The sequence below is a fragment of the Cutaneotrichosporon cavernicola genome, assembly GCF_030864355.1.
Source record: "Cutaneotrichosporon cavernicola HIS019 DNA, chromosome: 6".
Lineage (NCBI taxonomy): Eukaryota > Fungi > Basidiomycota > Tremellomycetes > Trichosporonales > Trichosporonaceae > Cutaneotrichosporon > Cutaneotrichosporon cavernicola.
This window is the reverse complement of record NC_083398.1, coordinates 1,112,179-1,137,626: the sequence shown is the minus strand read 5'-3', so window position 1 is coordinate 1,137,626 and position 25,448 is coordinate 1,112,179. Positions and strand designations below refer to the sequence as shown.

At 58.7% G+C, this 25,448-nt stretch overlaps 11 protein-coding genes across 11 annotated transcripts; 4 read left to right on the top strand and 7 right to left on the bottom strand.

The window, feature by feature from the left end:
• Positions 1-22: 22 nt before the first annotated feature.
• On the bottom strand, positions 23-1,232 carry DCC1 (uncharacterized protein; the record flags this gene model as incomplete). The annotated part of the gene is made up of 3 exons (XM_060602907.1): positions 23-388; positions 426-1,074; positions 1,111-1,232. 3 exons carry the CDS (start codon positions 1,230-1,232, stop codon positions 23-25), a joined length of 1,137 nt encoding a protein of 378 aa, XP_060459254.1.
• A 188-nt stretch (positions 1,233-1,420) lies between these two features.
• Positions 1,421-3,821, top strand: CcaverHIS019_0604470 (uncharacterized protein; the record flags this gene model as incomplete). The annotated part of the gene is made up of 2 exons (XM_060602906.1): positions 1,421-1,443; positions 1,475-3,821. 2 exons carry the CDS (start codon positions 1,421-1,423, stop codon positions 3,819-3,821), a joined length of 2,370 nt encoding a protein of 789 aa, XP_060459253.1.
• A 1,310-nt stretch (positions 3,822-5,131) lies between these two features.
• CcaverHIS019_0604460 (uncharacterized protein) lies at positions 5,132-5,542 on the top strand (the record flags this gene model as incomplete). The annotated part of the gene is made up of 1 exon (XM_060602905.1): positions 5,132-5,542. One exon carries the CDS (start codon positions 5,132-5,134, stop codon positions 5,540-5,542), a length of 411 nt encoding a protein of 136 aa, XP_060459252.1.
• Positions 5,543-5,921: 379 nt separating this feature from the next.
• Positions 5,922-8,639, bottom strand: CcaverHIS019_0604450 (uncharacterized protein; the record flags this gene model as incomplete). Its single annotated transcript, XM_060602904.1, has 2 exons — positions 5,922-8,365; positions 8,429-8,639. 2 exons carry the CDS (start codon positions 8,637-8,639, stop codon positions 5,922-5,924), a joined length of 2,655 nt encoding a protein of 884 aa, XP_060459251.1.
• Positions 8,640-9,861: 1,222 nt separating this feature from the next.
• Positions 9,862-11,362, bottom strand: CcaverHIS019_0604440 (uncharacterized protein; the record flags this gene model as incomplete). The annotated part of the gene is made up of 3 exons (XM_060602903.1): positions 9,862-10,857; positions 10,941-11,041; positions 11,200-11,362. The coding sequence occupies 3 exons, from the start codon at positions 11,360-11,362 to the stop codon at positions 9,862-9,864; spliced, it is 1,260 nt and encodes a 419-aa protein (XP_060459250.1).
• Positions 11,363-12,533: 1,171 nt separating this feature from the next.
• On the top strand, positions 12,534-12,831 carry CcaverHIS019_0604430 (uncharacterized protein; the record flags this gene model as incomplete). Its single annotated transcript, XM_060602902.1, has 2 exons — positions 12,534-12,694; positions 12,732-12,831. The coding sequence occupies 2 exons, from the start codon at positions 12,534-12,536 to the stop codon at positions 12,829-12,831; spliced, it is 261 nt and encodes an 86-aa protein (XP_060459249.1).
• A 224-nt stretch (positions 12,832-13,055) lies between these two features.
• CcaverHIS019_0604420 (uncharacterized protein) lies at positions 13,056-14,453 on the bottom strand (the record flags this gene model as incomplete). The annotated part of the gene is made up of 3 exons (XM_060602901.1): positions 13,056-13,853; positions 13,925-14,202; positions 14,243-14,453. The coding sequence occupies 3 exons, from the start codon at positions 14,451-14,453 to the stop codon at positions 13,056-13,058; spliced, it is 1,287 nt and encodes a 428-aa protein (XP_060459248.1).
• A 443-nt stretch (positions 14,454-14,896) lies between these two features.
• CcaverHIS019_0604410 (uncharacterized protein) lies at positions 14,897-17,760 on the bottom strand (the record flags this gene model as incomplete). Its single annotated transcript, XM_060602898.1, has 7 exons — positions 14,897-15,790; positions 15,827-15,888; positions 15,924-16,106; positions 16,282-16,318; positions 16,351-16,398; positions 16,437-16,782; positions 16,817-17,760. The coding sequence occupies 7 exons, from the start codon at positions 17,758-17,760 to the stop codon at positions 14,897-14,899; spliced, it is 2,514 nt and encodes an 837-aa protein (XP_060459247.1).
• Positions 17,761-18,069: 309 nt separating this feature from the next.
• OTU1 (uncharacterized protein) lies at positions 18,070-19,430 on the bottom strand (the record flags this gene model as incomplete). The annotated part of the gene is made up of 9 exons (XM_060602897.1): positions 18,070-18,092; positions 18,132-18,362; positions 18,394-18,419; positions 18,453-18,530; positions 18,565-18,648; positions 18,684-18,738; positions 18,770-19,150; positions 19,246-19,366; positions 19,422-19,430. 9 exons carry the CDS (start codon positions 19,428-19,430, stop codon positions 18,070-18,072), a joined length of 1,008 nt encoding a protein of 335 aa, XP_060459246.1.
• Positions 19,431-22,024: 2,594 nt separating this feature from the next.
• On the top strand, positions 22,025-23,728 carry CcaverHIS019_0604390 (uncharacterized protein; the record flags this gene model as incomplete). Its single annotated transcript, XM_060602896.1, has 5 exons — positions 22,025-22,281; positions 22,704-23,237; positions 23,285-23,358; positions 23,401-23,490; positions 23,526-23,728. The coding sequence occupies 5 exons, from the start codon at positions 22,025-22,027 to the stop codon at positions 23,726-23,728; spliced, it is 1,158 nt and encodes a 385-aa protein (XP_060459245.1).
• Positions 23,729-24,159: 431 nt separating this feature from the next.
• Positions 24,160-25,071, bottom strand: CcaverHIS019_0604380 (uncharacterized protein; the record flags this gene model as incomplete). The annotated part of the gene is made up of 3 exons (XM_060602895.1): positions 24,160-24,283; positions 24,516-24,842; positions 24,926-25,071. The coding sequence occupies 3 exons, from the start codon at positions 25,069-25,071 to the stop codon at positions 24,160-24,162; spliced, it is 597 nt and encodes a 198-aa protein (XP_060459244.1).
• Positions 25,072-25,448: the final 377 nt, after the last annotated feature.

The following is a 25,448-nucleotide window of genomic DNA, read 5'->3' as shown; positions in this document are numbered from 1 at the left end:
CCTACATACATAACCCCGTATGCTATCCCGTCCGACGCGGGTACCACCACGCGCCTTCACGCTCCTTGACGACACGAATATACTTGGCCACGAGCTTATCACGCGCCTTATTGTCGCCATCTGGGTACAGCCCGCGGAGGAAAGGGATCATGTCGCTTGGTCGCCATCGCGGCCGCGTGAGGAAGAGGTCGGCGAAGCGTGTCGGCGCGTGTGCACTCAGCGTGTGCACAGGGAAGTACTCGACTAGCTGCCCCCGGGCGGATGCGGCTGGTGGTGGATCGCGCAGGAGGTAGCTGCCTGCGAGAAGGTCAAGAGCGACATGGGCCTCGAAAGCGCCGGCCAACGAGTTCCATTGAGCGAGCAAGAGGTCGAGTGGCCGGGGGACGTTCTGCTGTCAGCTGCCATTTCGATGGATGATAGCTCACCGCTTGAGCGGCCAGCAGACCGCGGCCGAGCTCGCGCACGACAGCTGGCACGTCGGCAGTCCAGCCATCGCCTTCAAGATCACCGAAGAGATCCATAACGCCGCGGGATAGGTCTTGCTGCACGTCGTGGTCGTCCGCGAGCGCGGCCATGATGGCTTCTGCAGGGGCTGTGGGTTTCTCCCCTTCTCCTTCAGAGTGGACGGTGAGGAGGGCGAGGAGGAGAGAGAGGAGGGATGAGAGCTCGGGTGGACGGAGTAGAAGCATGTATCCCTGCACCTCGATGATGTTGGCGGCGCGCAGTGCGCTCTTCAGTTCCGCCTCACTGGCCTGCACCACGGAACTCAATTGGGCGCGCGTATACCGCTTTGTTCGCTTGCGCTTGTCACCCGTTCGTTCAGGCCACGGCGTATACCCAACACCGCGCCATGCACTGTCGCGCAGCAGGGTGTGGAGGCGCTCTGTTCGACCGGGGGCGGGGACGCACTCGAGTACCTCGTGCCGGATGTCCCTGATGTGCAGTTCGTCGGCTGAGGACGGCGGAGGACGGAGAACAAGGAGCGAGTTTGAGATGCTGACCCCGCGAAGAGCGTACGTCTTGTCGGCGGTACACAACACCGCGTCGTCCGATGGGCGGCCCTTGATCGTCAATCTGGAGTAAGCTAAAGGAGTGGATGCAAAAGCTAACGAGACGCTCTGCCCGCCCTCGACGGCCTTGAAGATGTCGGGCGGCAGCTCGAGGAGCTGGTACATCTCGTCCTCCGCATATGGCTTGAAGCGCACGGTGACGCGCTTATTGGGCAGCACCATGTCGAGTAGAGTTCCGGAATGAAGAAGAGGGGGGACAGAAAGTCAACAAGACGCGTCGCGCGGGTAGATGAGCGTGCCTGAAAGCTCTTCCACGTGTGGAGCACGTGACTTTGAACACTGAACTGCAAAGACAACTCACCTCTACTCGCAACCCCGAGTTCTCGACATTTCTACACTGCGATGGGGCGATGAGGGCACTCACTGCAGCAAGGTGGGCACGCCCTAGGTTTAGCTAACAGCAGGACATCACTCTGTCCGCGGCCGCAGTGCCATCTTCCGTGCTGGCCGGCATGCCGTGAGGCCAGTAGCAGTGCCATCAGTGCTGTCGACCTCACCTTCTCCGAATCACCGCGGCGGACGTTCAGCGTCTTCCGGCCGGCTCAGGACGAGGGATATACCCATTCCCACCCCCAAGATCACCAACATCAACGCGCGCGGACTCGCAAGCGCCGGCCTCCCGCAACGATCACGCCTGACCCACCACCAATACCTCCCCTTCCTCCCCAACCGCGCAACCTCGACGCAGCCCTCAACGCCCTTCCCCCAGCCTTCCTCGCACACCCACCCAACACTGGGCCGCATGGATTGTCTACGCTCCTCCGTCTCCCTGCCTCTACCTCTGCCCTTGCCCGCTTGCTTCCCGCCATCACCTCCCCAGTCGAACCCAGCGCAACAGGTTACAACCAGAGGCTGCGCGCACTAGGCTGGTACGCGCAAGCGGTTCTGCGAGCCCACGCACTCACTTATATCCGGCCTGTGGTAGACGAGGCCCTGGATGTTCTCGCCGCCGCGACACAACTTGATATCAAGAATGGGGCGGATGCGGTTGAACGCGGAATCGCACGGTACCACCGCTTCCTCCGAGCCCTGGCGGGCACCAACCCCGCGACCGATTTACCAGCCGCGGTCCAGGACGAGATGGCTCGTGTTGTCTCTTCCCTCGTCTCCGTGTTAGAGGGCATGACGCCGCCGGCTACCCTTGCCGCCCGACCCGCGAGCTTCAACGCTCTTCTGTCTACTCGCCTCCTTGCCCCGACAACCATCGGGCCCATCCTGGCGCACGCGAAGAGGTGGAAACTGGAGCTCTCGTCGTCTCAATGGCTTGCGGTGGCCACGGTTGGCCTCCAAGCCGGGCGGCACGAGGGTGCACTGAGGGCCCTGTCCCATGCTGCCGGCAGCGATTCCACAGCCCGCCACCGCCTCATGGCAGCCGAAGGCGTGGCGTCGCTCGTCGAGGCTGTCAAACTGCTCGAGCCGTTTGTGGCTGGTCTGCTTGTGGATACAGCCGCGGGCGAAACCGGAGCAGGAAGGAAGGCTGTGGACAGCGCCATTGCAGACCCGACAACCTCTACACGCGCCTGGTCGATCCTTCTATCCCGTGTGGCAGCCGATGACTGTGTAACCGCCAAGCAGCTGTCCACTCTCGTGTCCCAGGTCCCCGATGCCATGGCAGTCAGCCACACCCTCACACCCGTCATGCGCGGCCTCGTACAGCGCGGCGACATCGTCGCGGCCCGGCGCATCTGGCGCGACGTCCAGAACAGCTACCAAGCGGCGGGTGAGGGCCGCGCTGCCTTAATCGACGCCGCTGCGCTCTCCGTCGGGGCCGAGGTGCAGTTCACGCGCCCCAACGGCCTCACGCACGCTCTCAAGGCGGTCGACTACTACGCTTGGCGCCCGCGGCGTGGGCACCGTGTCGAATCTCCCCGGCCGGCAGGTGGCCGCGCGGTTCGACTCGATACGCAGGCACTCAACGTGCTCATCTCACTCGCCTCGCGAGCTGGCCAGCCTGGCGTCGCGTTTAGGCTGTGGGAGGCGGGGCTCCCGCGGTGGGACGTGGTCCACGACGACATCTCCCTCACGCTCATCCTGGAATGTGCGTTAATGTGTACCGAACGCGGCTTCGACCCTGGCATGGACAGTTTCCGCGGACGTCTGCGCGCGCTCGCTTCAGCGCTCCACTCAACCCCAACCACTTACCAAAGTAAGGAGGTGGACTGGCGCTCGGCGCCGATCACGGCCCTTCTCGACCCGCCACGGTACAGTTGGCACGAAGAACACGGCGGTCAGCAACCGTGGGCCCGCGCGCGCGCCCTCTTTCGGACCGTGGTTCTCGGCAACTGGCCGGGCCTCGCCGATGTGCCATCACCACTCGGCGCCAGGTCTTTCATGGGTCTCGTGGATCTTATCTCCCCGCGCGCTTTCCCTGCGGCCTCCACCTGCCCGCCACCAGCGTCTGGCGCGAACTACGCACACATCATCCCGAGTGCTCGGACGTGGGAGGTATACATGTCCCTACTCCGGCAGTACGGAGTGGAGTTCGGCGACGAGGCGGCGGTGGTCGACGAAGTGGCCCGGGGGCTGGGGTGGATGAGGGCTCTAGGCACTAAGCCGACATGGCGCACGACGCTTGAAGCGCTCATGCACGTCGGCGAGCACGAGGGTGCTCGGAGGCGGGTGCGGATCCATGGGCGCACTGTGCTTGCACGTGATGAGGAGATCCTCCGTGCCTGGCTGGGCGAGTGGCTGCCCGCTGTTCCTAGCGAGAGCGACGTGGCGAACTTCCGCCGCAAAATCTCCAGCCAGTGACTCGTGCGCTGGACATTTGTTGAAGCGGAGAACTTATCATCACCGTGCCGGCCGGCGCCACTTGAGAGCGGCTGGGCGGGCTGTCAGCGCCGGGTCCCCCGCCGGGCCAGAGCAACTAGTTATCGATGAGTTTCTGAATTGAGAGAGTGCTCAGAACCAGCCCCGCGACGCGGCTGCTCACCCGACTCGCCCGACTCACCCCACTGACTAACCCGCTCAACGCCACCATCTAGTACCAAACTGGTGGGTCCGTTGACTATACTGAATCGTCCTTAAAACATTGGAGCTCAGATTTCTGCGTGTTTATCTGTTCACCTATCCTCTCTCAAATCGACAATTCATCCCTCTTTGAGTCCTTGCCCTGATGCCTGCGTCTTCAGACCGCAAGCTTTGCTCTTCTACCATTATCTCTCGCGTTGGCCTCCTTGTCGGTAGCTCGACTTGCGTCCACAACCTTGGCTCTCTCACCTCTCTGTGTCCTATCCACAGCCCGGTCTCTAATCCACCAGCGTACCGTTAGCGCCCAATTCCTCTCCATCCATCCACCTCTCTCCGTCTCGTTACCGTCTGTAGCCGTACGATGTCCCACTCGCAGAACACGAGCAGCCAACACAAGCTAGCAGCCGCAAGTGGCTCGGGACAACCGCAGCCGACCAGCGAGCAGGGCGCGAACGGGGATGCGCAAGCGCAATCGGATACCCCGCACACCGACAGGACACGACTGTCCCAACGTCGACGAACTGGAACGCGGCAGCATCCGCAAATGGATGCCGGATACACGCACGCGAGCCGACCGTCCCCAGGCCGATGTTTATGGCCCCATACCACAGGTGTGGGATATGGTGCCGCAGCCGACTCCAGGCGCCTCAGCGCCAAGTCGCTGCAGACGTCGGGATAGCATCCCAAGCGCATTTCCAATTGCCTGCCTCCCAGTATGAGATCATTGCAGTGCATACTCATGCACGCAAAAGCGTGCAGGCAGATCAGGCGGCCAAAACGTACATGATACATGACCTTAGCGCATCCGATACTACGCGACTGACTTCATTCAACTCGCTCCACGCATTACCCCACACCATCTAACCCACTTGGGTAATTCGGCTGATACAATGAGTAGTCGATATGGATATTTATTCAATACCTCGCAATTGTTCTCGTCAGCAATCCCATTTCGAGTCGATTAACGGCTCGCGCTCGCACTAAATGTCTTGCAATCTGCGATTAAATATTGAGTACTTGAACTTGCACCCATCCTCTTTCACCCGTTCCATTCTCTCTCCGACGACTCTATCGCGCCATCCGCATCCAACATGTCCGCGACAATGACCAACCCGATCCTCCAGACCCACCTCACCGCCCCATCCAAACACCGCGACGATGCGGTGTACTACATCATCAACATGTTCAATCACCTTTCGCCGGGCAAGGTGCAGACCATTGTTGCGAGGATTCGGGAGTTCGGGGGAAGCGACATCGTGCTGACCACGCTAACGACGAATGGTTCGGAGATGATGCAGCTTCCGCCCGCCTTGCACGCACAAGTGATTGCCTTGCTTCCCGAGATGGCAGAGTGGCACTTTGCCAATATTGATCAGCTGGAGCGCCCCCCAACTGGTGAACCACTCGAATGGGACCTTGACGCCTGCTACGCCGACCTCGAGGCGAAGGGCTTATTGAACGACTTGTTCTCGCAGCCATACGTCCAGGGCTTCCTGCGCTAACCCCAATACGAGGCGGAAAACTGGCGACTCGAAACCCCGCAGATGCAGAACGCGCGCGGGGTAGCGCCAAGTGCCGGGCATCTCAATTCGTTCGAGGGAAAGCCAAAGCGATCGAACCCGAGTATGGGAACGCGCCTCTACAAACGCCCCAGTCACCGCGAGTAATGCCGGGCTGAGATGGGAGAGGCGTGAGCATAGCACGATAGGGAGGGCATGGAGCCGTATGTTGTCATTTTGTGGCGTTTTGAGAACATTGTATCACGCACGGTATTACGATGGTCTGTATTGTACAAGATAAAAGCTGCGCACAGCGGGATGAAGAAAACAGCGTGAGCCACCCACGATCAGGTTTCCGGTGCGTACATATGCATGTCAAAATCTAGTAGAGCCAGTTGGCGACCCACAATGCGAGGAGCACGAGGCCGAGTTTGACGCTGTCGTGCGTTTGGGCCAGCACGCCAATGTTGCCGAGCACGCTCACGACCGCGTGGTCGCGCCAGCTCTTCTCGGGGGCCACGTACGCCTCACTCTCGTTCTGTTTGTCCGCCTCCATGAGCGGGATGTTCTCCTGCCCCGGCTGCGTGGCGTCGAAGATGGCCTCGCCGCCCTGAGTGACAGGCGGCGGAAGGGCCTTCTTCTTCTTGCCCACAGCCCAGGAGGTGATGTCGCCAGTGGCGCCACTGACCTTGTATGAGAGCCAGACGAAGGCGATGGACGAGATGACGAGGTTGACGGGGCGCCAGCGCGTCGCGGGAAGGACAAGGAGGATGGCCTTGGTGTCGGCTGCCAGCCACCCGTGGAACTGGAGGATGAAGGTCTCGAGCGAGATCTGGCCGACAAAGCAGAAGAGCTGGCTCGTACACGTGCGCAGGAGCGAGCTTGCGTTGCGCAAGACCACAAAGGACAGGATCGGGATACACGACACGGCGGCGTGGTAGCCGTTGTACTCAAACTTGTCCTTGCGCGTGAGCTGGAACCACATGTACCAGATGAGGCCGAGGACCGAAGCCACGACCGCGCCAGTGCGCAAGGCTGGGAAGAAGGGACGCTCGGCGATGCGCAACTCGTTGAACTTGATGAATGCGTAGGCTGAGAGCATGCCGCCCCACACAATGTAGAGGTCGAGCGTGACGCGGAACGACCACTCCTTGGCGCTCCACTGGATGCGGAAGACGGTGTTGAGGAACGAGAACAGACCCTCCATCATCCACGTCTGGTACATGAACGCTGTGAGGGCGCCCGCGCAGACGAACAGCTTGATGAGGAGGAACGCCGGCTTGGCATTGTACCGCGCGCCGAGGAGCATGGTGCCGTAGATGACCATGTACCACCAGCTCACGAGAGGCGCAAAGTAGTAGAACGCGTAGTCTGTGTTCATGGTGTACGGGAGCACGACCGAGAGGAGGTTGAGGCGAACCAGCACCTGGGCGATGCGGTTGAAGCCAAAGTCGGCCTTCTTGAAGTAGAAGAAGAAGTGTCCGTAGCCTGTCATGAAGAGGTACGCAGCAACCATGACGCGAATCGGGTTGTAGATGCCGCTGATCTTGGACGCGCCGAAGAAGTGGTAGATGAGGATGGCGATCTGCATCCAACCCTTCCACTCGTCGGTGATGTCGCGGTTGAGGAAGCCGAGGTCCTTGCCCTTGTTCTTGACGGTCGCGAGGCCTGCAACTAGCGAACCGAGCATGAGTGCGCCAAAGATCTTGGGGTCCCAGTCCTTCTGCTCCTTGAAGAAGATGGTGGTGCGGTCCGCAAGGTAGAGGTAGGCGATCGCGATTCCGAAAGAGCTGATGGCTTTGGCGACCTTGTCGGCAGGGATGAAGGTGAGAAGAGGGTGACCGGGGCGCAGACGGGGCGCGATCAAGCACGAGATGGGCGCCCAGACACCAAGGTAGAGGAGGAGGAGCGCCTGGAGAGGGCGCAGCGTGTTGTACCGCCGGCAGCAGGCGCCCTCGGACGCCTCCTTGCGGAGCATGTCGTTGCAGCGCCATGAGAGCATCAGCTCAGCCTGCTTGTCCATAATGCGGTCAGAGAAGTGGAGACCGTCGGTCGTCTCCTCGTCGACGAGGAGCGCGTTGAACACGCTCGGGACCATAATGGGCGGTGGGTTAGGCTGGGTCAACCGCGTCGCAATCTCGGCGTTCATCATCTCGACGTCTGCGGAGAAGATCGTCTCAGCCCGCTCCGCGCTCAGCTTCTCCGGCACTGGATCGGCGACGGGCACGAAGAAGATGGCGTCCGCGAGCGCAAAGTCGTGTCCGCCAGCGGCGACGCCAGCATCGACAGTGCTAGGTAACAATCCCGGGAGCCAGTTGGTTTGCGTCGCCGTCATGGCGTCCCACGGGTTGAGTAGGGGTGCGATTGGCGAACCCTGTCGCTTGCGCAGCGTGTCAAAGGTGTCCTGGATCGTCTTGGTAAACGCTGTTGTGCCTCCTGAAGACGGGTTGCGGAGGTACCACAGTCCCGAGCCCATGACCAGTAGCGATGCGGGCGATGCGGGCCGCGACGCGATGTAGTCACCAGTTTGGGTGGTGTTGAGGTAGGGATCCCACCAGAACTCGATGGTGAGCTGCTGCCCGCCTTTGGTGGTGAGTACTGCCTTGCGGTCGGTGTGCTTCTCGCCATCAGTCTCCCAACTCTTGGGGTAGTCGACGCCCTTGTCGATGTTGCGCACCGCGGCAAAGTAGAGCTGTCGCACGGTCGAGTCACCGATGAACAAGGCGCGCCGGTTGGATGGGTTTGATGATGCGGTAGCAGAGACTGCGGATGGCGAGGTGAGACATTTGGCAAGCGCGGCGGGCTTGAGCGTAGCTTGGTAACAACCTTGAATCAGCTCGCTGATCATCCTCGTCCATGTGTCCTTGGATCGCCTGAAAAGACACTCACCTTCAGGCTGCCAGTTCTTGTAGGTTCCTTCGTCCAGCCACTTGCCAGTGGACAGCATAGCGCCGCAGTGATAGTTGTCCGGCGCGTCGAGGAAGGCCCAGCGTAACATGTTGCCGAGCACGAGTGCGGCAGCGACCGTCGCACAGGCGTAGTGATACCATAAGGGGTTAAGGCGCGCAGTCTGCGCCTGTTTCTGGGCTGCTGGTGGCATTGCTAGCGAGGCAAGCCAGCGCGCGCCGGGGGAGGGAGGGGAGGAGGGGAGAGGGGAAGTGTCGGGCGAGGTCGGTAACGCCAAGGCGTGGAGGAGTGGGGAGCGGCGGTGAAGCGACGTCTTGGCAGATAACGAGCGTGGAGGATGACAAGGGTGGTTCGACGTCGAGAGTGATGGCGAGACAAGAGATCAAGGATCAAGAGACAACCAGACAAAGTTGAATTGAAAGGTAATGTATGTCGTGGTGGTAGTGGGGAAGGGCCTGAAAGTGACCATCAACGCGGCACGCGACGACGCGGGTAGGAGCCGCGGCTTTCAAAACTCTAAAAGGATCACAGGGGCTAGATCCTTAAGAGGTAAAAGGGCAAGTGCAGATCGATGCACATTACCATATATCGAAAAGGAGGGCAGCTGTCGTTGTCGTTGTCGTTGTCGTTGTCGTTGTCGTTGTCGTTGTCGTTGTCGTTGTCGTTGTCGTTGTCGTTGTCGTTGTCAGAGCCTCCTCGCGTACTCGCGTCTGCACCTGCACAAAGGTTGTGGTCGCGCTGTACTAGCGGTCGCTAGCTAACGCAGATGCGAATAGGAAAGAGTGCAGAGGCGAGGCTAGAGGCGTTCATGAATTACGCCCCTTATTATACAGAGGCCCCGACTTGGCCACTTGGAAGGGCTATGAAAGGAAGGCAATTCGATTAATTACAGTTGCGCTCGTCCGTCAGCGCCGCCCTACTTGAATGAATTGAATTGCAGAGTTGGCAGACCTCTGCCAACGTACTTAGCTCACCCTGGTTTGGAAAAGTTGGTTTGCAACACAACTTGCGAGCGGCGTGACTGCTTGCTTGGTTGCTCTGGGACTTGTGCTACCACGACCCAAGCTCCAAGATTCACTGAGTGCCTACTGCACTCGTTGTCTTGACACGACAAGTCGACTAATGCCGTTGTAAAGGATGGAGGGAGGCAAACCCTCAGTCGCGTCAAGAAGACATAGCTAGCCTGCGACGCGACGCGCATCGTCTTGAGTTTACATTCAACACGCTCACTCACCCCACCCACGCCGTGTCCGTGTCCGTGTCATGCCTTCATATCACAAACAACGCTGCGCATATGCGCGGTCTAACTGCTACTACCCAATGCTACTACTATTGAGTCCCGGCGGGCTTGCGCTCGCCCGCCCGCCGCCAACTAATGTCGACGACGCGCCCGCCGTCCCTGCTCCATGCAATGCTTATGCGTACTGCTTCTTGAGGAACTTGGCAATGGTCTCGAGCTGGATGTTCGAGGTACCCTCGTAGATGGCACCGATCTTCGAGTCACGCCAGAACTTCTCAACACCAGTGTCGCGGGTGAAGCCGACACCACCGCACCACTCAATGGCGGCACCGGCGGCGCGCTGAGCAACGACCGAAGCGAAGTACTTGGCCATGGCAGCCTCCTTGGTGAAGACACGGCCCTCCTCCTTAAGACGAGCGGCGTTGTAGGTCATGAGCTTGGCAGCCTCAATCTGGGTAGCAATGTCGGCGAACTGGAAGCCCATGCCCTGGAAGTCACCGACGGCCTTGCCGAACTGCTTGCGCTGGTAGGTGTAGGGGAGAGCCTTCTCAAAGGCACCCTGGGCAAGACCGATCATCTGGGCAGCGATACCGATACGGCCCTCGTTGAGGATCTCGATGGCGATCTTGTAGCCCTTGCCGACCTCGCCAACAATGTTCTCCTTGGGGACACGGATGTTGTCAAAGTTGAGGACGCAAGTCGACGAGGCGCGGATACCGAGCTTCTTCTCCTTCTTGGCAATCTCGACGCCCATGTCCTTGGAGACGACGAAGCAGGTGATGCCCTTGTAGCCCTTGGAGGGGTCAACGTTGGCGAAGACGAGGAAGGTGCCGGCCTCGCCCGAGTTGGAGATCCACATCTTGGTGCCGTTAAGGATGTAGTGGTCACCGTCCTCCTTGGCGGTGGTCTGGAGGCCGAAGGCGTCCGAGCCGGCTCCGGGCTCGGTAAGGCAGAACGAACCAACGGTGTCGGTGGCGAGGCCGGGGAGCCACTTCTCCCTGATGGCGTCCGAGCCGTGGTGACGGACAACGGTGTTGACGAGGGTGTTGTGAACGTCAACGAGGACAGCGACCGAGGGGTCGACACGCGAGATCTCCTCGACGGCGAGAATGGCACCGGTGAACGACATGCCAGCACCCGAGTACTCCTCGGGGATCTCAATGCCCATGAGCTAGGGGTCAGTGCGAGTTCGGTAGTGTTCGAGGGCCACATGCCTCTAGCGAGGTCATACGGGGCGCCGCTAGAAAAACTCACGCCGTTGTCGAAAAGGCCCTGGATGACAGCGGGGTCCATGACCTCGGACTCGTCCATCTCGTAGACCTTGGGGGCGATGACCTCCTCGGCGTACTTGCGGACTGCATGTCAGCATATGGTTTGTTTTCGGTGCCGGCAAAGTTCCGGGCGAGCCCGCTCGAGCTCCGGGCGGTTCCCTAGATAGCCAGATCTAGTTATCGCCAAGTTCTAAGATCTCGCGACCAGGCCAGCTTGCTCTTCTGCCTTGAGGCGTACTCACCGGTGTCACGGAGCATGATCTCCTCGTCCGAGAAGTTGTGGAGCGACTGGGTCTTCTCGGAGGTGCGGTACTCGGTGTTGTAGGCGCGGGTGGCCGAGACCGAGAAGGCGCGCTTGGCGACCGAGGGGGCGGCGCGAGCAACGGGGGCGAAGCGGGAGAGCATGGCTACGTGTTTTGGGTTGAGGTTGGGAGAGAGGTGAGAGAGGGCGGATGAGATGAAAGAAGAGTATGATGTGAGTGGGGGGTTGTGATCTATATAGTTGAGGTTCGGCAAGGGGTGTTAGCTGGCCGAATACTTAGGCGAACCTAGGAGGGAAGGCTAAGTATTACGTTTTAGGTATAGTCCAAGTTGTGCATTATACAAAGTGTATATCAATCTCAGTCGGACTGTTCATTTGTTGCTTGAAAAACATGTATGGCGGGTCTAGCCGGCTCTTGACATTGCCGGACCTTGGGCAAGTGTCAAGCACGGATCTCGCGCCACTTGTACTGCCCTTACCTTGCTTTCCCCACACAACTTGACCAACAAAACTTGGATCATTGTCATTCCACCCAATCAAAAATCATGTCCCCAGTTCAAACTCTCTCCACGTCCCTCCCACTAACAAATTTACCCTGGCAGCCCCGCAAAAATGGCAAAAGAGCGGTGATAGTACACGCGTCATCCACGCGACGACTCTGTCTCGCTTGCTCGCCCCACCAAGCAATTCTACCGATGTCCCAGTCCACGGGTCTAAGACGGACGAGATGAAGACTATGCATCAGACATGCGATACGACGGGGAATGATGACGATGAGTGATAGGTTCCCAGCTTCAGGCTCCCTCAGCTCCTTAACATTCTCCTTTGCAAGCTTTGTTCATCGCGAGGCGATTACCTCGGCAATTTCCAAATTCGATATATCAGATTGTACCTGGTCACCGGTGCAATCCTGAGGCGGCCGTGGGAGAGTGTTTCCTCTAGTGTGATAAGGTTGTCAAAATGCAACGTGTAAAACATTATGCCAATCGGCCGAAAAGCAGTGTTAAGGGGTTGATGACTATTAGTAACTATACTAACAATTACTCTCACTCTGATTGGACTTGAATTCTATTGAAACATGTAGAAACGCTCCAGCTGAGTATTGGGTGCACGGTGATTGGGTAACGCTTATAAACAACAAACCATCCCGCGTCATTGACGAGGTGGCGTCCATTATCTGTGGATGACCTGGCACAACTTCGAGGACTACATAAAGAGCAAGTTGTACTCTCCACATCTGCTCTCTACTCTCTCGTCTCTGCACGTCCAAACTCATCCTCGCACTCAACCTCAACCCAAACCACAGCAACAACAATGTCCGAGTGCACTGGCAACCCCGAGTCGTGCGGCTTCTGCACCGGTGCCGTGGCTGCCCACGACCATTGCGCCAAGGACGAGGTGCGCGGCTGCGCCGCTGACCCCAAGCACTGCAAGGCGTGTGAGGGCGCTGGATGTCTCGCAACCGAGTGCACTGGGTGAGTCTGAACACTCGTAAATGATAACTGACAGCAGCAACGCGTCCACGTGCAAGGCGTGCCAGGCTGGCCACTTCAAGTCGTGCCGTCGCAAGGTGGTCAACGCTACCGAGGGTATCGAGCGTGTTGCCTCGTAGTCCAACGTACACGTAACCGACTGTATGCGGAGTGGCCGACTGTTGTATCGATAATGAATGGGCATAGTAGTGTCCCCCTGAACCACAACCCCAAGCCACCGACGGCGTCACAGCCACCGTGTCACTAATGCTCTCAACTAACGACAGAGGAAACCCCGCCGCACTCACGACGCCGAGGCCGCCACCGCGTCACAACACTGATTCATGACACTAACACCCTTGCGCTAGATGCCCATATCCTCGCGCGCCATCTGGGCGCACCACCCCTCCTCGTCCGTCTCGACAACCCACGCCGCGAGCCGGCTATCGTCTCCGCTAATCCGGCGCACCGCCCCACCGCGGCGCGCCTCGTTTGCGTCCGAAACCGTAGTCCCAAGCCACGAGAGGCGCTCGAGGACGTCACGCCGGAGGCGTGCGGCGTTCTCCCCAATACCGCCCGAGAAGACGAGCTGGACAGAACGCATGGGAACCTGGGCCAGGAGCTTGGCGAGGTACTGCGTAACAAAGGCCATGACGCGGTCGATGAACACGTCGTAAGCCAGGCGCATGAGTTTTTTCTCCTCATTCTCGGGTCCGACGCCAAACGCCTTGGTCGTAATCGCACCGAAATTTGGCGTGCCGGCGAGCGCAAGTAGGCCACTCTCTCTATTCATGACCCACTCACCGCGGGTGACGTGCATGTCGTGCAGGCCTGCGTCAGACGCATAATCGGGGGTATGGTGCATGATGGCCGTTGGGTCAATGTTACCCGTACGTGTACCGCCTACCAGCCCTTCGAGGGGGGTTAGGCCCATGGTTGTGTCGATTGACTTGCCGGCGCGGATACAACACGCACTCGCCCCCGATCCGAGGTGCGCCACCACCAGATTGAGGGCTTCGGGAGAGGTGTTGGTGTGCTGTGCGAGCTGGTGCACGATCGAGCTGTATGACAGGCCATGGAAGCCGTACTTGCGCAGCGGGATTGCGAGGGGTGCGTTCGAAGGAGGTAGGGCGTATGTGTAGACCTCGGGCGGGAGGGTTTGCTTGTGTGAGCGCGAACATGCAGGTTAATTGAATCGCAGGTTCGCATGTCATCCTCCCGACGGCCACTCACATGGAACAGCGTGTCAAAGTACAGCAACTGCGTGCTGTTCGGCACGGCGTCCAGACACGCGCGCACACACAGCACGGCGTGGTGGTTATGCAGCGGCGCAAAGCGCGACAGCGCGTCCATCTGTTCGAGCTCGTGGCTGTCCTCCTTAGTGACTCTAAGGCCGCGCTTGTTCAACCCGCCATGTACGATTCGGTGGGTGATGTACTTGATGTCGTCTTGCGCGATGCCGCTGCCACTAGACGAGATGTGCTTGAGGATGATGGGGAAGATGTGTCTATCTGTGCGTGAGCTGACAAGGAAGATAGGGCCCACACTCACGCTCGACCTGGCCGCCATCGCCCATTCTCTCGTCAACGTCTTCCGTCAGGCCGTCCAGCCACTTGACCACCACATGGACTCTGTCACCCTTGGCGCCGATGTTGAGGACCGAAATCTTGGCGACCGCCTCGAGTGGCGCCTCCTTCGACGGGATGTTGAACAGCTTGCCCTTGATGGATGACGAGCCGCAGTTGAGCGTTAGAAGGTACATGTCGCGATGTTGGGAATATGATGAGGATGTGGGGAATAGACACGCCGCATTGATATGCCAAGAAGAGGCAGAGGATATCGAGACAATGACAACACAATGGCAACACGTCGAGGACAACTCTAGGGCGCCCCGTCCCTGACGTCATCCACATCACTGCCGCCGGACACGTCAGAGATGTATGTACGCGTCGCATGTCTAGATCGGGCGCGTGCGTGAGATACAGAGGAGATTCATTCTCAGATTACAACATGTGAGACAGACGCCGTCGAGCCTGCAGTATACCAGGCACGGATCGGATGGTGACTCTACAACAATTACATGGATGGTTTGACGTGCGTGGCGTTTGGGCGTGGATACGGAGTGGATTCAACGCCGAATCTGGCTACGTTAGCTGTGTTAAACAACATCCAGCCCAGGTCATGGCTCAGATGCACCGTGTGGGATTAGTGGCGGCCCCAACCGTCACGGACGCGGAAGCCTGACGGAGGTGCTCCAGTCGTCGAGCCAGTGACGCTTCTGTTGGGCCCGACAAACCGAGGCGGGCGCTCCACGTGTGTACGGGCCGCAGGAGGGATGGTTGGGTCGAGCGGGTTGTCCTCGTCGGTTGACGGAGGGCTGCCGCCGATAGATGGGGAGCGCGCGCTCTTGCGGAACGCGACACAATCGTTGGAGTGGCGGGGCGGCGTGGCGGTACCGGCCGCAATAGAACGACGGAGCATCTCTGGCAACCGGGCGCCCTTGCTCGAGGCAGGGCGATACTCCTGCCAGGGCGGACCGGCCATGCGTGGGGCTGGGTTTTGGCGAGAAGTGTACTTCGGAACAGGTAGAGACGTCACCTGAGGTGCACGAGGCGCACGGGGCGTCGGTAGAGGGGGCGGCGAAGGATCGTGACGCCCACGGTCCGGGCACCGCACGCCCGTCGGCATCGGAGAAAACGGGATAGGCGATCCCAACTGGCCGCGATATGTGTCAGGAGTAGCGCCTGGTGCGCAACGGAGCGTCTGGTTGTGGGACACATCGTTGGGGACTAGCGCAGGATTCGGCTGAATCGCAAGCGGGAGGGCTTGTGCGGTTGTCGCACCAGTCTGGTCCATAAGAAGATGACCCCGATTGGCGGGCACATTGCGCTCTGGGCGGATAGAGGTAGTCGTCATCAGCCGAGCCCACTCAGCAGGCGACGTCGGGAACAGACATTGTACCGCGAACAGGCGGTCATCTCCGAGAGAGCGGAACGGGTCGTCGCGGCGGTCTGTGGTGGAGCGAGCAGCGAAGAGCTTGTCGACAACGCGCCCGCTGCTGCGCTCCCACTCTGAAACCTCTGCAAGGTATCCGCGGTCCTAGGGTTAGCTGCACAGTGACCGACATGTGCTCACATTGGCGGCTACGATGAAGACCATTCCGCACGAGTCGAGCATCCCGAAACTCGCCATCTGGCCTACTGTCAGTTGAGACGTCAGACATTGAGCTTACCGCGGATCTTCGTTGACGCCCCGAACTTGCCCGGCACGTCGGAGATGCTGCAGAGTGGGCCGGACTCACTCATGCCCTCGAGGAACTCCTCGAATTGGGTGTCGCTCGCGATGAAGTCAGCCTGGATGTTAGGATTCAGAGCTGAGCCGCCATTACCCTGCGGAGGCCTCGATAGGTTTCGGCCTGTTGATTAGCGCCATTCACCAGCCGACGCACCAGGTCCAAGTGCAGGTGGAGGTGAATCTTACCGCAGGTCCCAAGGTTCATCATTTCGAACAAGCGGCGAGCCTCGACCTGAAGCTTGTTCATGAAGTGGACGCCAGTTGTGAGCTTGATGACTGCGACCCAGAAAGCTCACCTCCATCTCCACCAAGGGCGAGCAGGTCGGGGTCGAACTGTACGTCAGTAGGCTCATTGCTACAAGTACCATGCGCCCCTCTCCTTCGAGGAGAATGAGGACGAATGATGGCGTGCTCTTGCTGTTAGCAACATTCTCTAAACCCCTCAGCTCACCGCCTGGGTCTTCCTCAGCACAGAATGGTTCGCTCGAAAATCCTCATTCTCGACCTGCAGCGCAGCAACGTTGTTCACCGCCTCCGAGAGCTTGCGGCCTAGCATCTCGCCGTGGCGCTCGGACGTCTGGAGGTCCTCTTGCCCTTGAACCACCATCGTCTCCAGACGCTTGACGTCCGCAAGGCGGCACGCTCTGGCAGTCTCAGCCTCACGATTGCGTGTCTCGGCGCTCTGGACGCGCAGAGCAAGGGTATCAATGTGGCGCTTGTAGCGGACGATGCGGGCCTCAGCCTTGGAGAGCCCCTCCAGGTGAGTATCGTCCGCCTTGGCATCAGGACACTTGTGTCTGTGGTTAGATACGAACGGAGTAATAAACATACTTGTGGATGGCGTCGATGATGCGCCCAGTCGTCTCCTCAACGGAGACCGAGGTAGCGGCCACCTGCTCGCGGAGCGCCGCGTAGCTCTCGACTAGGAGGCGTACCTCGCTGAGCGCCTCGTTGAGGTCGCCTTCCTCGTAGTCTTTCTCGGCGGCCTGCTCCTCGGCGGCCTCGGCACCATCCTCAGGCGACAGGGGCTGGGAAGAGAGGAGCTCACGCAGATCGATGACATGGAGGCTGGGCACGCCGATGCCAGGGGTAGGCAGAGACGCCGAAGGCACATGTGAGGTGGAGAGGGGAGGAAGATTTGGGAGGGAAGGGAGGTCGGATGGGCTAGGGGTGGTGCTGTAGGAGTAGCCAGTGGTGGGGGACGGTTCGGCTGAGTCAACCTCGAGCACAGAACCCGTGTAGACCTCGCTCTCCTCGCGTACTGAGTGAGTGTCAACGACACTCTCTTCGTCGTTGTGGGTAGATGCAGCCGTCGAGTTGACGGCCGTTGTGCCGAGGGAAGGTGGTAGCCGGTTTTGAGACGGCGTGATGAGGTCTCCGCGGGCCGCGAACGGGACTGCCCGTAAAGCGTACACGTTCGTCTGCGGCTTGAGTGTGGGCGATGTCACACTATGAGCGCGAGGCAGGGGTCGGACGGTGCGGTTGGAGCTTGGCTCTGGCGAAGCGGGGAGAGAAGGGAGAGAAGGTGGGGGGTAGTTGACGACGTGTGTCGTCTCTTTCTCCTCGTCCATCAGTGTCTCGTTCAGGTTCGATGACATGTCGAGCAGGTCACGTTCACCCTCCGTGGATGAGACCTCTGAAGGGGAGGATGGGGTGGGCGATGTACGGGAGCTCGGGCTTAAAACCGGGGAGTCTGAGTTGAGAGCAAGGCCAGAGGGACTGGCGCGGTGAGCTGTCAGGTCCGACCCGCCAACGCCCGAGGAGAGACTCTCCATGATGAGAAGGAGTGAGGTGAAGTAAGCGAGAGTGGGTAAGCGAATAGGATGGGCGTGGCTCTGTTGAGGAAGCGATGCAAGCTGAATAGAGGGAAGGGTGAGTGGGGATTGATGGTAGGGAATGGGAGAAAGAGAAAATGCAGGCCGAGGAAGGTTGTGATGCTTGCTTTACATGGGACGCAAGCCTCACCCCTGTGTACTACGCTACCATACGCCTTGTTAGAAATGACAGGATGAACACATGCACCCAAATCACTGCTTGCGCGACATTATACTGTATCTCCTGCACGCGCGCGCTCGCGCCCATTCCTAATACTCGCCGAAATTCACGTCTAGCATGAGCTCTGCCAAGCGCCCCTCGAACCACTTACGCCCAGTTTCTATTGCATGCGCGGTCGCGCTCTTCTCGCCCTTGAGCCCGATACCGCACACGTTACACTTCAAATCAAAGTTTGCGGTGTCGGTGTAGTACTTCCTACCCTTGAGCTTGTCCACCATCTTGCGGGCGGCGTCCATCACGGCGGTGTCAGTGACGGGGAAGACGGTCGTGTGGAAGCTCGTCGGAGCAACTTCCATTGGCGAGAGTGTCATCGCGTCATAGTCTGCCGTCAGAGTGTCCTGACATCCACTCACGGATGCCAGAGTACACAAGGAGACATCTTCAGTCAGCGGGGTACCTCTCCCAAATGCACCTCTGGTCATGCTCGCCCTCGCCGAACCTGTCGCACCGCCCAGATGCGACATCAAAGCTCGCAATCTCCGTCTTGTAGCTGTGACAGTGAGCATGGCCCTCTCCCGACCTACTGCTTTGCAAAGATAGAGAGCTCAATCGCACCGCCCCACGTGTTGCGCTCGAGAATCTTGGCAATGTATTCGTCTCGCGCGCGTCTGCGTTAGGACATGGTACTCAAATTGAAACTCACCCAAGCATCGCGTCTGAGTACGTGTCGGGGTCGGCTCGAATCGCGTCCGCTACCACTGTCGTCAGTGTGGCCGTAACGAGATGTACCTTTTCGCAGTTTCTGCGCGGCCTCGATGTCGCCTTCGAAAACGACGCTGACGGCGGAGAAGAGGCACGAGTTGTCGTCGGGCACGACACGGAGCTGGAGGAAGCCCGCATCGCGGCCGGGCAGCGCGATGGAGTCGGCCGCCTCGAGGGGCATGTCACTCGGAGCAAGAGGTGATTCGGCAACGGGCCCGGGCGCATGCGGCGGCTTCGGTGCAGAGAGCTCGGCATCGAGTTCCTTGACGCTCAGACGGCGCGGGCGCTTGGGCGAGCGCGAGACATGTGGAACGGCAGTCACAATCAGCTGCTCACCCCGCGTGATGGGAATAGAAGCCAGTCGGCCAGCCGTCTCGGGCAGCGGCTTTGGTGGGTATCCAAACTTGACTGGGTTGTCAGCGCCTTTAGCACACGTCGCGTCGCGGCAATGGCACACGTTCACTTTGGGTGGCATACACGCGCGAGTATCAAGACAAGCTTACTTTCTTGTTCAGAAGGCGGGATCTCGGTCGACGAGAAGATGAGGACCTTGAGGTCGCGCACGCCTTGGGTTTCTGGGTCGACCTCGATTGTTGTCACACCGCGGGGGTGACGGAGGCGGACCTGTCGTCAGTGGAGGTAGGGTGGGCGCTGTATGTGCATGTACGCATGTACACACCGGGATCATGTTGGTTGTTTTGGGGTGGGTGGTGGCGGGAGAGTGAAGGAAGCAAGATGTGGACTGAGAGAGTGTGATCCTGTGATGGTGAGTGGCAATGCGTCATCGTTCTGAGTAGCGGCTGGTCATGAATACGGTATCTACTGCGTACCTGACTCCACCATTAGGTTTGAACATCAAGTGCACATTCCTTAATCATGCCTCATTTGCCCACTTGCCCGCGACAGCTTGACAGCTTGACAGGCGAGGAATAACATCCGTGACAACATGGCACGACGGATATGCCGCATGCCGACATACCGAACGAACCGAACGATCAATCACTTCGCTAGATCGCTAGCTTGTAGGTTGCAGTGAGGCACCAGGGTACGACGGACCATCCGGACTGGGGCGTCCTGCAGGCTCAGGTACCTCACTGATCACCTTGGCCAAGTTTTCTGCTCCAGTGTCGATTGTCAGACGACGGCATCACCTAACCGTCAACCGCGGTAGATCCCAGACCATGCTTGTGTGGAGTGGCGGTGGCTGATGGCATGACCGACCAGTGATCGCCACCGGGAATTGTCAGCAACTTGATTTACCGTGGCGCCGCGTCACTGAAGCTAGAAGGGATTCTGCGTCTCCGATATACCTTCGTTCTCCGCTCCTCTCGGCCACCGTTGACATGGCTCGAGACCAGCGTATCGGCCTTACGCGGTCCCTATCGTACCAGTTGGATCCAACTGTACTGTACAAGCGAGGTGACGTCAAAGCCTAGGAATGATGCCAAGGAATCACAGTAGTGGTCATCGTTCCTGCCCAGTGGTCGTGCGCGTTCTTGCCATTCACAAGATTGAGCAAACCATCAGATACCGTATGTGGCGGCGGCACTGGCTGAGCTTGTTGGGTCGAGCGCGGCTTTCTTCGACGTGGCGTGGTTGCTCGGCAGCCTGCTTGGATTCTGGCGGCGGTGGCGCAGCTTCGACCGCGTTTCCCGGAAAGCAGGGAAGCTGAGAAGAGAGGCACACGATTTGGAATGTGGCGAGCGAAGCCGTACCTGTGAACGACTGAGGAAACGTTGGCTTGGAGCGGCTCACGGGGGCGTGCCCAGACGCCCGGTTTCTCGGTCACGAGCCTCTGCTCCGGGTGACCAAGAGCGGTAGAGCCATCTGCGAGGTGACGCTATTGGGGCGACGGGCGCAAATGTGCAGCTTTAGCTGTCTCGCTCCGTGATCCGTGATCAGTAATGATGTGCTCCCTAGTACCCTAGTCAGGCATGCAGGTGAATAGGTGTTTGAGACTGCTTGTGTCTGTGCAGATGCTGAGATTCAAAGCAATACGGTTCTAAATACCACAAAGTTAGTGTGAGTTTGCTAGAGTTAGTCTGACTCGCACCACTTGTAATCAGGGTAAAAGGGTAATTGGGGTGTGTGGGGGGGCCTGTGGCTCGTGCGACACCCAACTCGAAGGATCAATTTACGTCAAAACAGGGACAACACGTGATAATCGCCCCCTCTCCACTTCTCTCATTGGATCATTGGAGGAACACGGCCTCTGCGTCTTCATGTGCCTGGTGACTCTTGACACTCTGATGCGGCGTGGTAACGGATTAGATCGATCGGTTGACCCTGAAGGGGTCAGCAAGCAGCAAGCTAGCTCTGCAGAGTGGCCACGTGGTCACTTGATTCACAATTCACAAGATCACAAGAGCCACTAAGTGAGGAAGTGAGAATGAGCTCATTCCTTCTCCTTTGCCCCAATTGCCTCCGGACCCCTCCTCTAATATCCCTAATCCCTTAGGAGTTGAAGGAGATCCCTTTCCAATGCCTTTGGCATTGGTGCATAAGGGTCTATACTGTCCCATGTGTCACTCCAGTCTCTACTTTGCTACTAGGGCACTGTACGTTTACCCTGCACCTGTGACCTGCTCAGCTTCCCTCCTCTTCCTCCTCCCCCGCCACACAGTGCGACGGCCGCCCCCCCCCCCCCCCCCCCCCCAACCGGGCACCCCCATTCCTCTCCTAGCCACTTGGATACCCAACAAGTCGTTCCATCCCATCCTCATCCATCACATCACCCAACACTCTTCCTCCTTCCTCCTTTATCGTCGTCCGGACATCTTTCGCGAGGGCTGCAAATCCTCAAAATTCAGCAGCCCACGTCCCGGTCGCTCGACGCCCATCCCCTTGGTGGCCCTCGCACCACTCAAGGAGCGCTCGGAGCGTCCTGCCCCGGCCGGGTGCGATTCCCGGCCGCCCGCCTTCCTTCCCACTTCTCACTCAATCAACTTGCCACTCCTCCCCTGTCTCAAAGTCCATCTTGTCTCTCCGCCACTAGCGCCATTGCTTCCATTGTCTTACGCGTCCTCACTCAATCTGCTTGATCGTCTCCATTGTCAAGCCACCCACCCCTGCACAACCCCCTTCCACATCCCTCGCGTTACGACGTATTGTGTGTTTGTGACCTGCCGGAAACCCACACCTCCTGATCATTGAGTCCTGCGTCCGTGTTTGACGCAACTCGAGCTCGACCCTCGCAATCGGCCAAACCAAGGCCAAGCAATCCTTTCAACGTTACCAAGCAGTGGCTACAGTGACCAAGTCCCGCCATCACCTCATATCTCCATGCCCAAGAAAACCTCGACTTCCGACTCGCTCGCGCAGGCACCCCTCATTCTCCGCACACCGGAACTGTCGCCCCTGGCGGTTAACTTTGACCAACTCGGCAACAGCGACGCACTGCCGTCGCGCTCTAATCCGTACCCAGGCGGCATGAGCCCTAATTCTCCTCGCACCTTGTCTCAGGCCGACCGCCAATTGTCCGTCGTAAGCAAACATGACCATGTTCACAAGGGCAGCGAGTGGAGAAAGAAGTATTCGGCGTGAGTCTTGACTGCGTCTTTGTGACTCTGCATCCCCTGTTGCATTCCAAACCAGGCTGGTCGCCGTCGACGAGAACCTCGTGCGCGGTCGTCGGGACGGTGAGAGCGGGGCACATATCCACGCCCTCCCTTTCCCGGCGAGCGTTAACGCGCATGAGCGCCTTTAGGGCAGCTGGTTGATGTGTGCGCGTGGTGTCTCGGATGTGTAAGGATGTGTCTCGGAGTGCAATAGGAGGGGGACGTGACGTCACGTGTACATTCACCTGGGCTAACACATTCATGACTGTGCTATTCCCATTTCGTCGCTCTACAAACTCTTCTTAACTCGCCCTCCAATCCGTCTTGAACGTCTTCTCCGTTCATCGCTGTCTCCGTTCATCGTGATCTCTCATGGTACATTCCTTTCGTCCGCCAACCCACAGTCTTATCGGCGGCAGTGCTTGCAGCAATGACAACCCCGCATCCAGCCTCCACCACACCGACTCGTTCAAAGCAGACCCTTCCTCCGATGTGACCACGACGAGCAGCACCGCGGCTGCTGGACTGTACATCTCGGCGCCTCTATCCCCGCCTGTAGGGTATCCCATGCCTGGCTCTGCCCAGCAGTCCATGCGTGCAGCAACACCTGTGGATGACCCTCGCGCATCCGTCATCTCGTCGTCGTCATCGGGTTCATCCCATGCCGGCTCGACAAAGAGCTGCGGAAGCAGGCCCACACCTCCGCAATGGGCACAACCACCGAAGAAGATGGCCAACCGTGCGTCGTCCTTCGACTCGGGCCTCGACCGGGGTGCTGTCGAGAGACCTCCGGTGCGAGGGGCTGCTGAACATAACCCCGAGCAGTTTAAGGGCCCAGCTGGCGAGTGGGTCCAGATTCTTCGTGGCGAAGAAGGCCGCATCGCCATCAAGAGTACATCGTATCAATATGAAGTACTTGCATGGCTACCCCATTTCTCGTGAGTTACTCGTTGTGGACTTGGAGCCAGCCAGATCTGACACGCAGTATAAATGACATTACAATTGTTACACGCAAGAATCATGTGCTGCACATTGTCGCAGACCAGTGGGATGAGAACGGTACGGAATCAGTGATGCTACGGTCGTTACTGACCCCCGAAGATCATGCGCAATGGGAAATCCGTCTCGGCGATGACGCGGCGATGAACTCGATTCGTGCCATGTTCTCCGGCTCGGAACTTGTCATTACCGGTGAGCAGCGTGCAATGGGCGAAGCTGATCCATAGTCGCTCGCAACGCCAAGCTCGTTCCCAGCAATGTGTCGGCGCAGTCGGACGTCACGATGCGGACGGCGTCAACACGCGCACTGAGTTACTCGGGTACAGTTGGTCATCATGAGCGTAGCTTCAGTTCGCCGACGACATCGTGGTCCGAAAACGATCGGCGCGATCTGGAAGCTCGGATGTCTCGTGGGGCCGAACGGTTCTGATTATGATTATCGCCAGTGCGTCTTGGTAATCTGCATCATCCCAAGACAGACCATAATACTCATCTCTGCGACCGGTGACCTCAATACACACCTGCACAGATACCCTCGTCCCGTTGGAGATTCGTCGGGATCGGCATTGGCACATCCGCCGTTAGGCGCAATCCCTCTCCCCTCTCTCGAACCACCGTTGGATGCGCTCTTGCAAGTGGGATTCGTGGATGACTTTCATACTGTAGCAACAGGCATGTGCACAACATACTCTCTCCCTCTCTCCCGAGATTCATCAATTCTCGCATAGTCGTCTTCATGAGCATCTTAATCCCCGCGGCTCCACTGTCACGCTCCGGAGACAGCGCGCTGCGGTTGTATCAGGGGTCGCAATGCCAGACTGTCTAAACTGTTTACATACTGTGTGCTGCTTGACCTCTATACTACTTCTTCACAAGGTCTGGGATTTCGACCATGCCTCGTGCAGTGGCGGCGACGCCAGATGTCACCAGTCCCACGTAAGGCATCAGATGGTAGGAAAGCGTGATGTTGGCGTTGTGGATGTTCCTGACATGTCAGCTGCGGAAATCACCAGAACATAGAAGGCGCAGTCCAAGATTAAGACAGCGTTCAGCTCGTTCGTCACGGGTTGTCGAGATGCACACCAGGGGTTGACCTGCGTGCGCCTTGGCCGCAGATTGCGGCGAGGCAAGACAATCCTACCCTCGTTTGGACAACGCCGGAACCCGTTTCCAAACACCGCACAGCAATGCAGTGCCACTGCCATCTGGTGACTCACTTGAAGGAGCGTGAAGGGTTCCGCCACACATATTTGTTCTTGACGTCGTCCATCCGAATCTTGGCCCGGTGTGAGCGGTTCTTGCGTGCGACAGCGTCACCAGTAGACCGGAAGTCCCTGATACTGCCGCGAGTGATAATCCGGTCCCAGAGCACGACCTCGTGTGTATCGCCACTCACATCGTCCACGTAAGCGGCGGTGAGGTAAATAAACAGCTGCTTGGTGTTGTAGCTGTTCAGCAGCTGGGTCAGGTCGGTGCGCATGTCGAAGCGCATGCTGGCAATCTCCTCAGTCGGCCCTCCCCAGTGGTTAATTCGGCCGCGCCGGCTACACGTCAGCGGCGATCGGGTTAAGGGCGGAGAGGGAGGGGAAGGCGGAGGAAGGTCTCGGAAGTTAGGTGGCAAACTTACATGATAACATCGTTGACACTCACGCTTCCCGGCTCAATCACTGGGAGAGTGAAGAAGCTCGCGAGGGAGATGAGGCCGAGGAGGACCATGACAAAGGTCGTCGAGATGGAACCATAGTGGTTGAGGCGCTGGAGCGTCGAGTACATTGAAATTGGGCCGTGGTCTGCCTGAAGGAGCGTGGTGGCCACAGAGGCTTTAGTGGTTATGACAACACCCCGACTTGTACTGGAATGACACGGCGCCAGAAAGTGTGGTGGAGGGGTGGAGGAGTACTATCATGTTGATGACATGGAGCTCAAAAAGCCACGTGTACGGGAGTTGGAAGGATTCCCGTAGTAGTTTCCAGATTATTACCTAAGTGATTTTAATGATGCAATAGCATGGCGGATATGGTGATGAAAGGTCAGGGTTGTAAATCAGTAAGGGTTCCACGTCGACGGGGAAGTAAAGTGGTTGGGTGAACGCGTCGCCGCCTGCAAACCCCCAGCCTCACCTTTGAGGCGCCACGCTGGCAGCACAGACA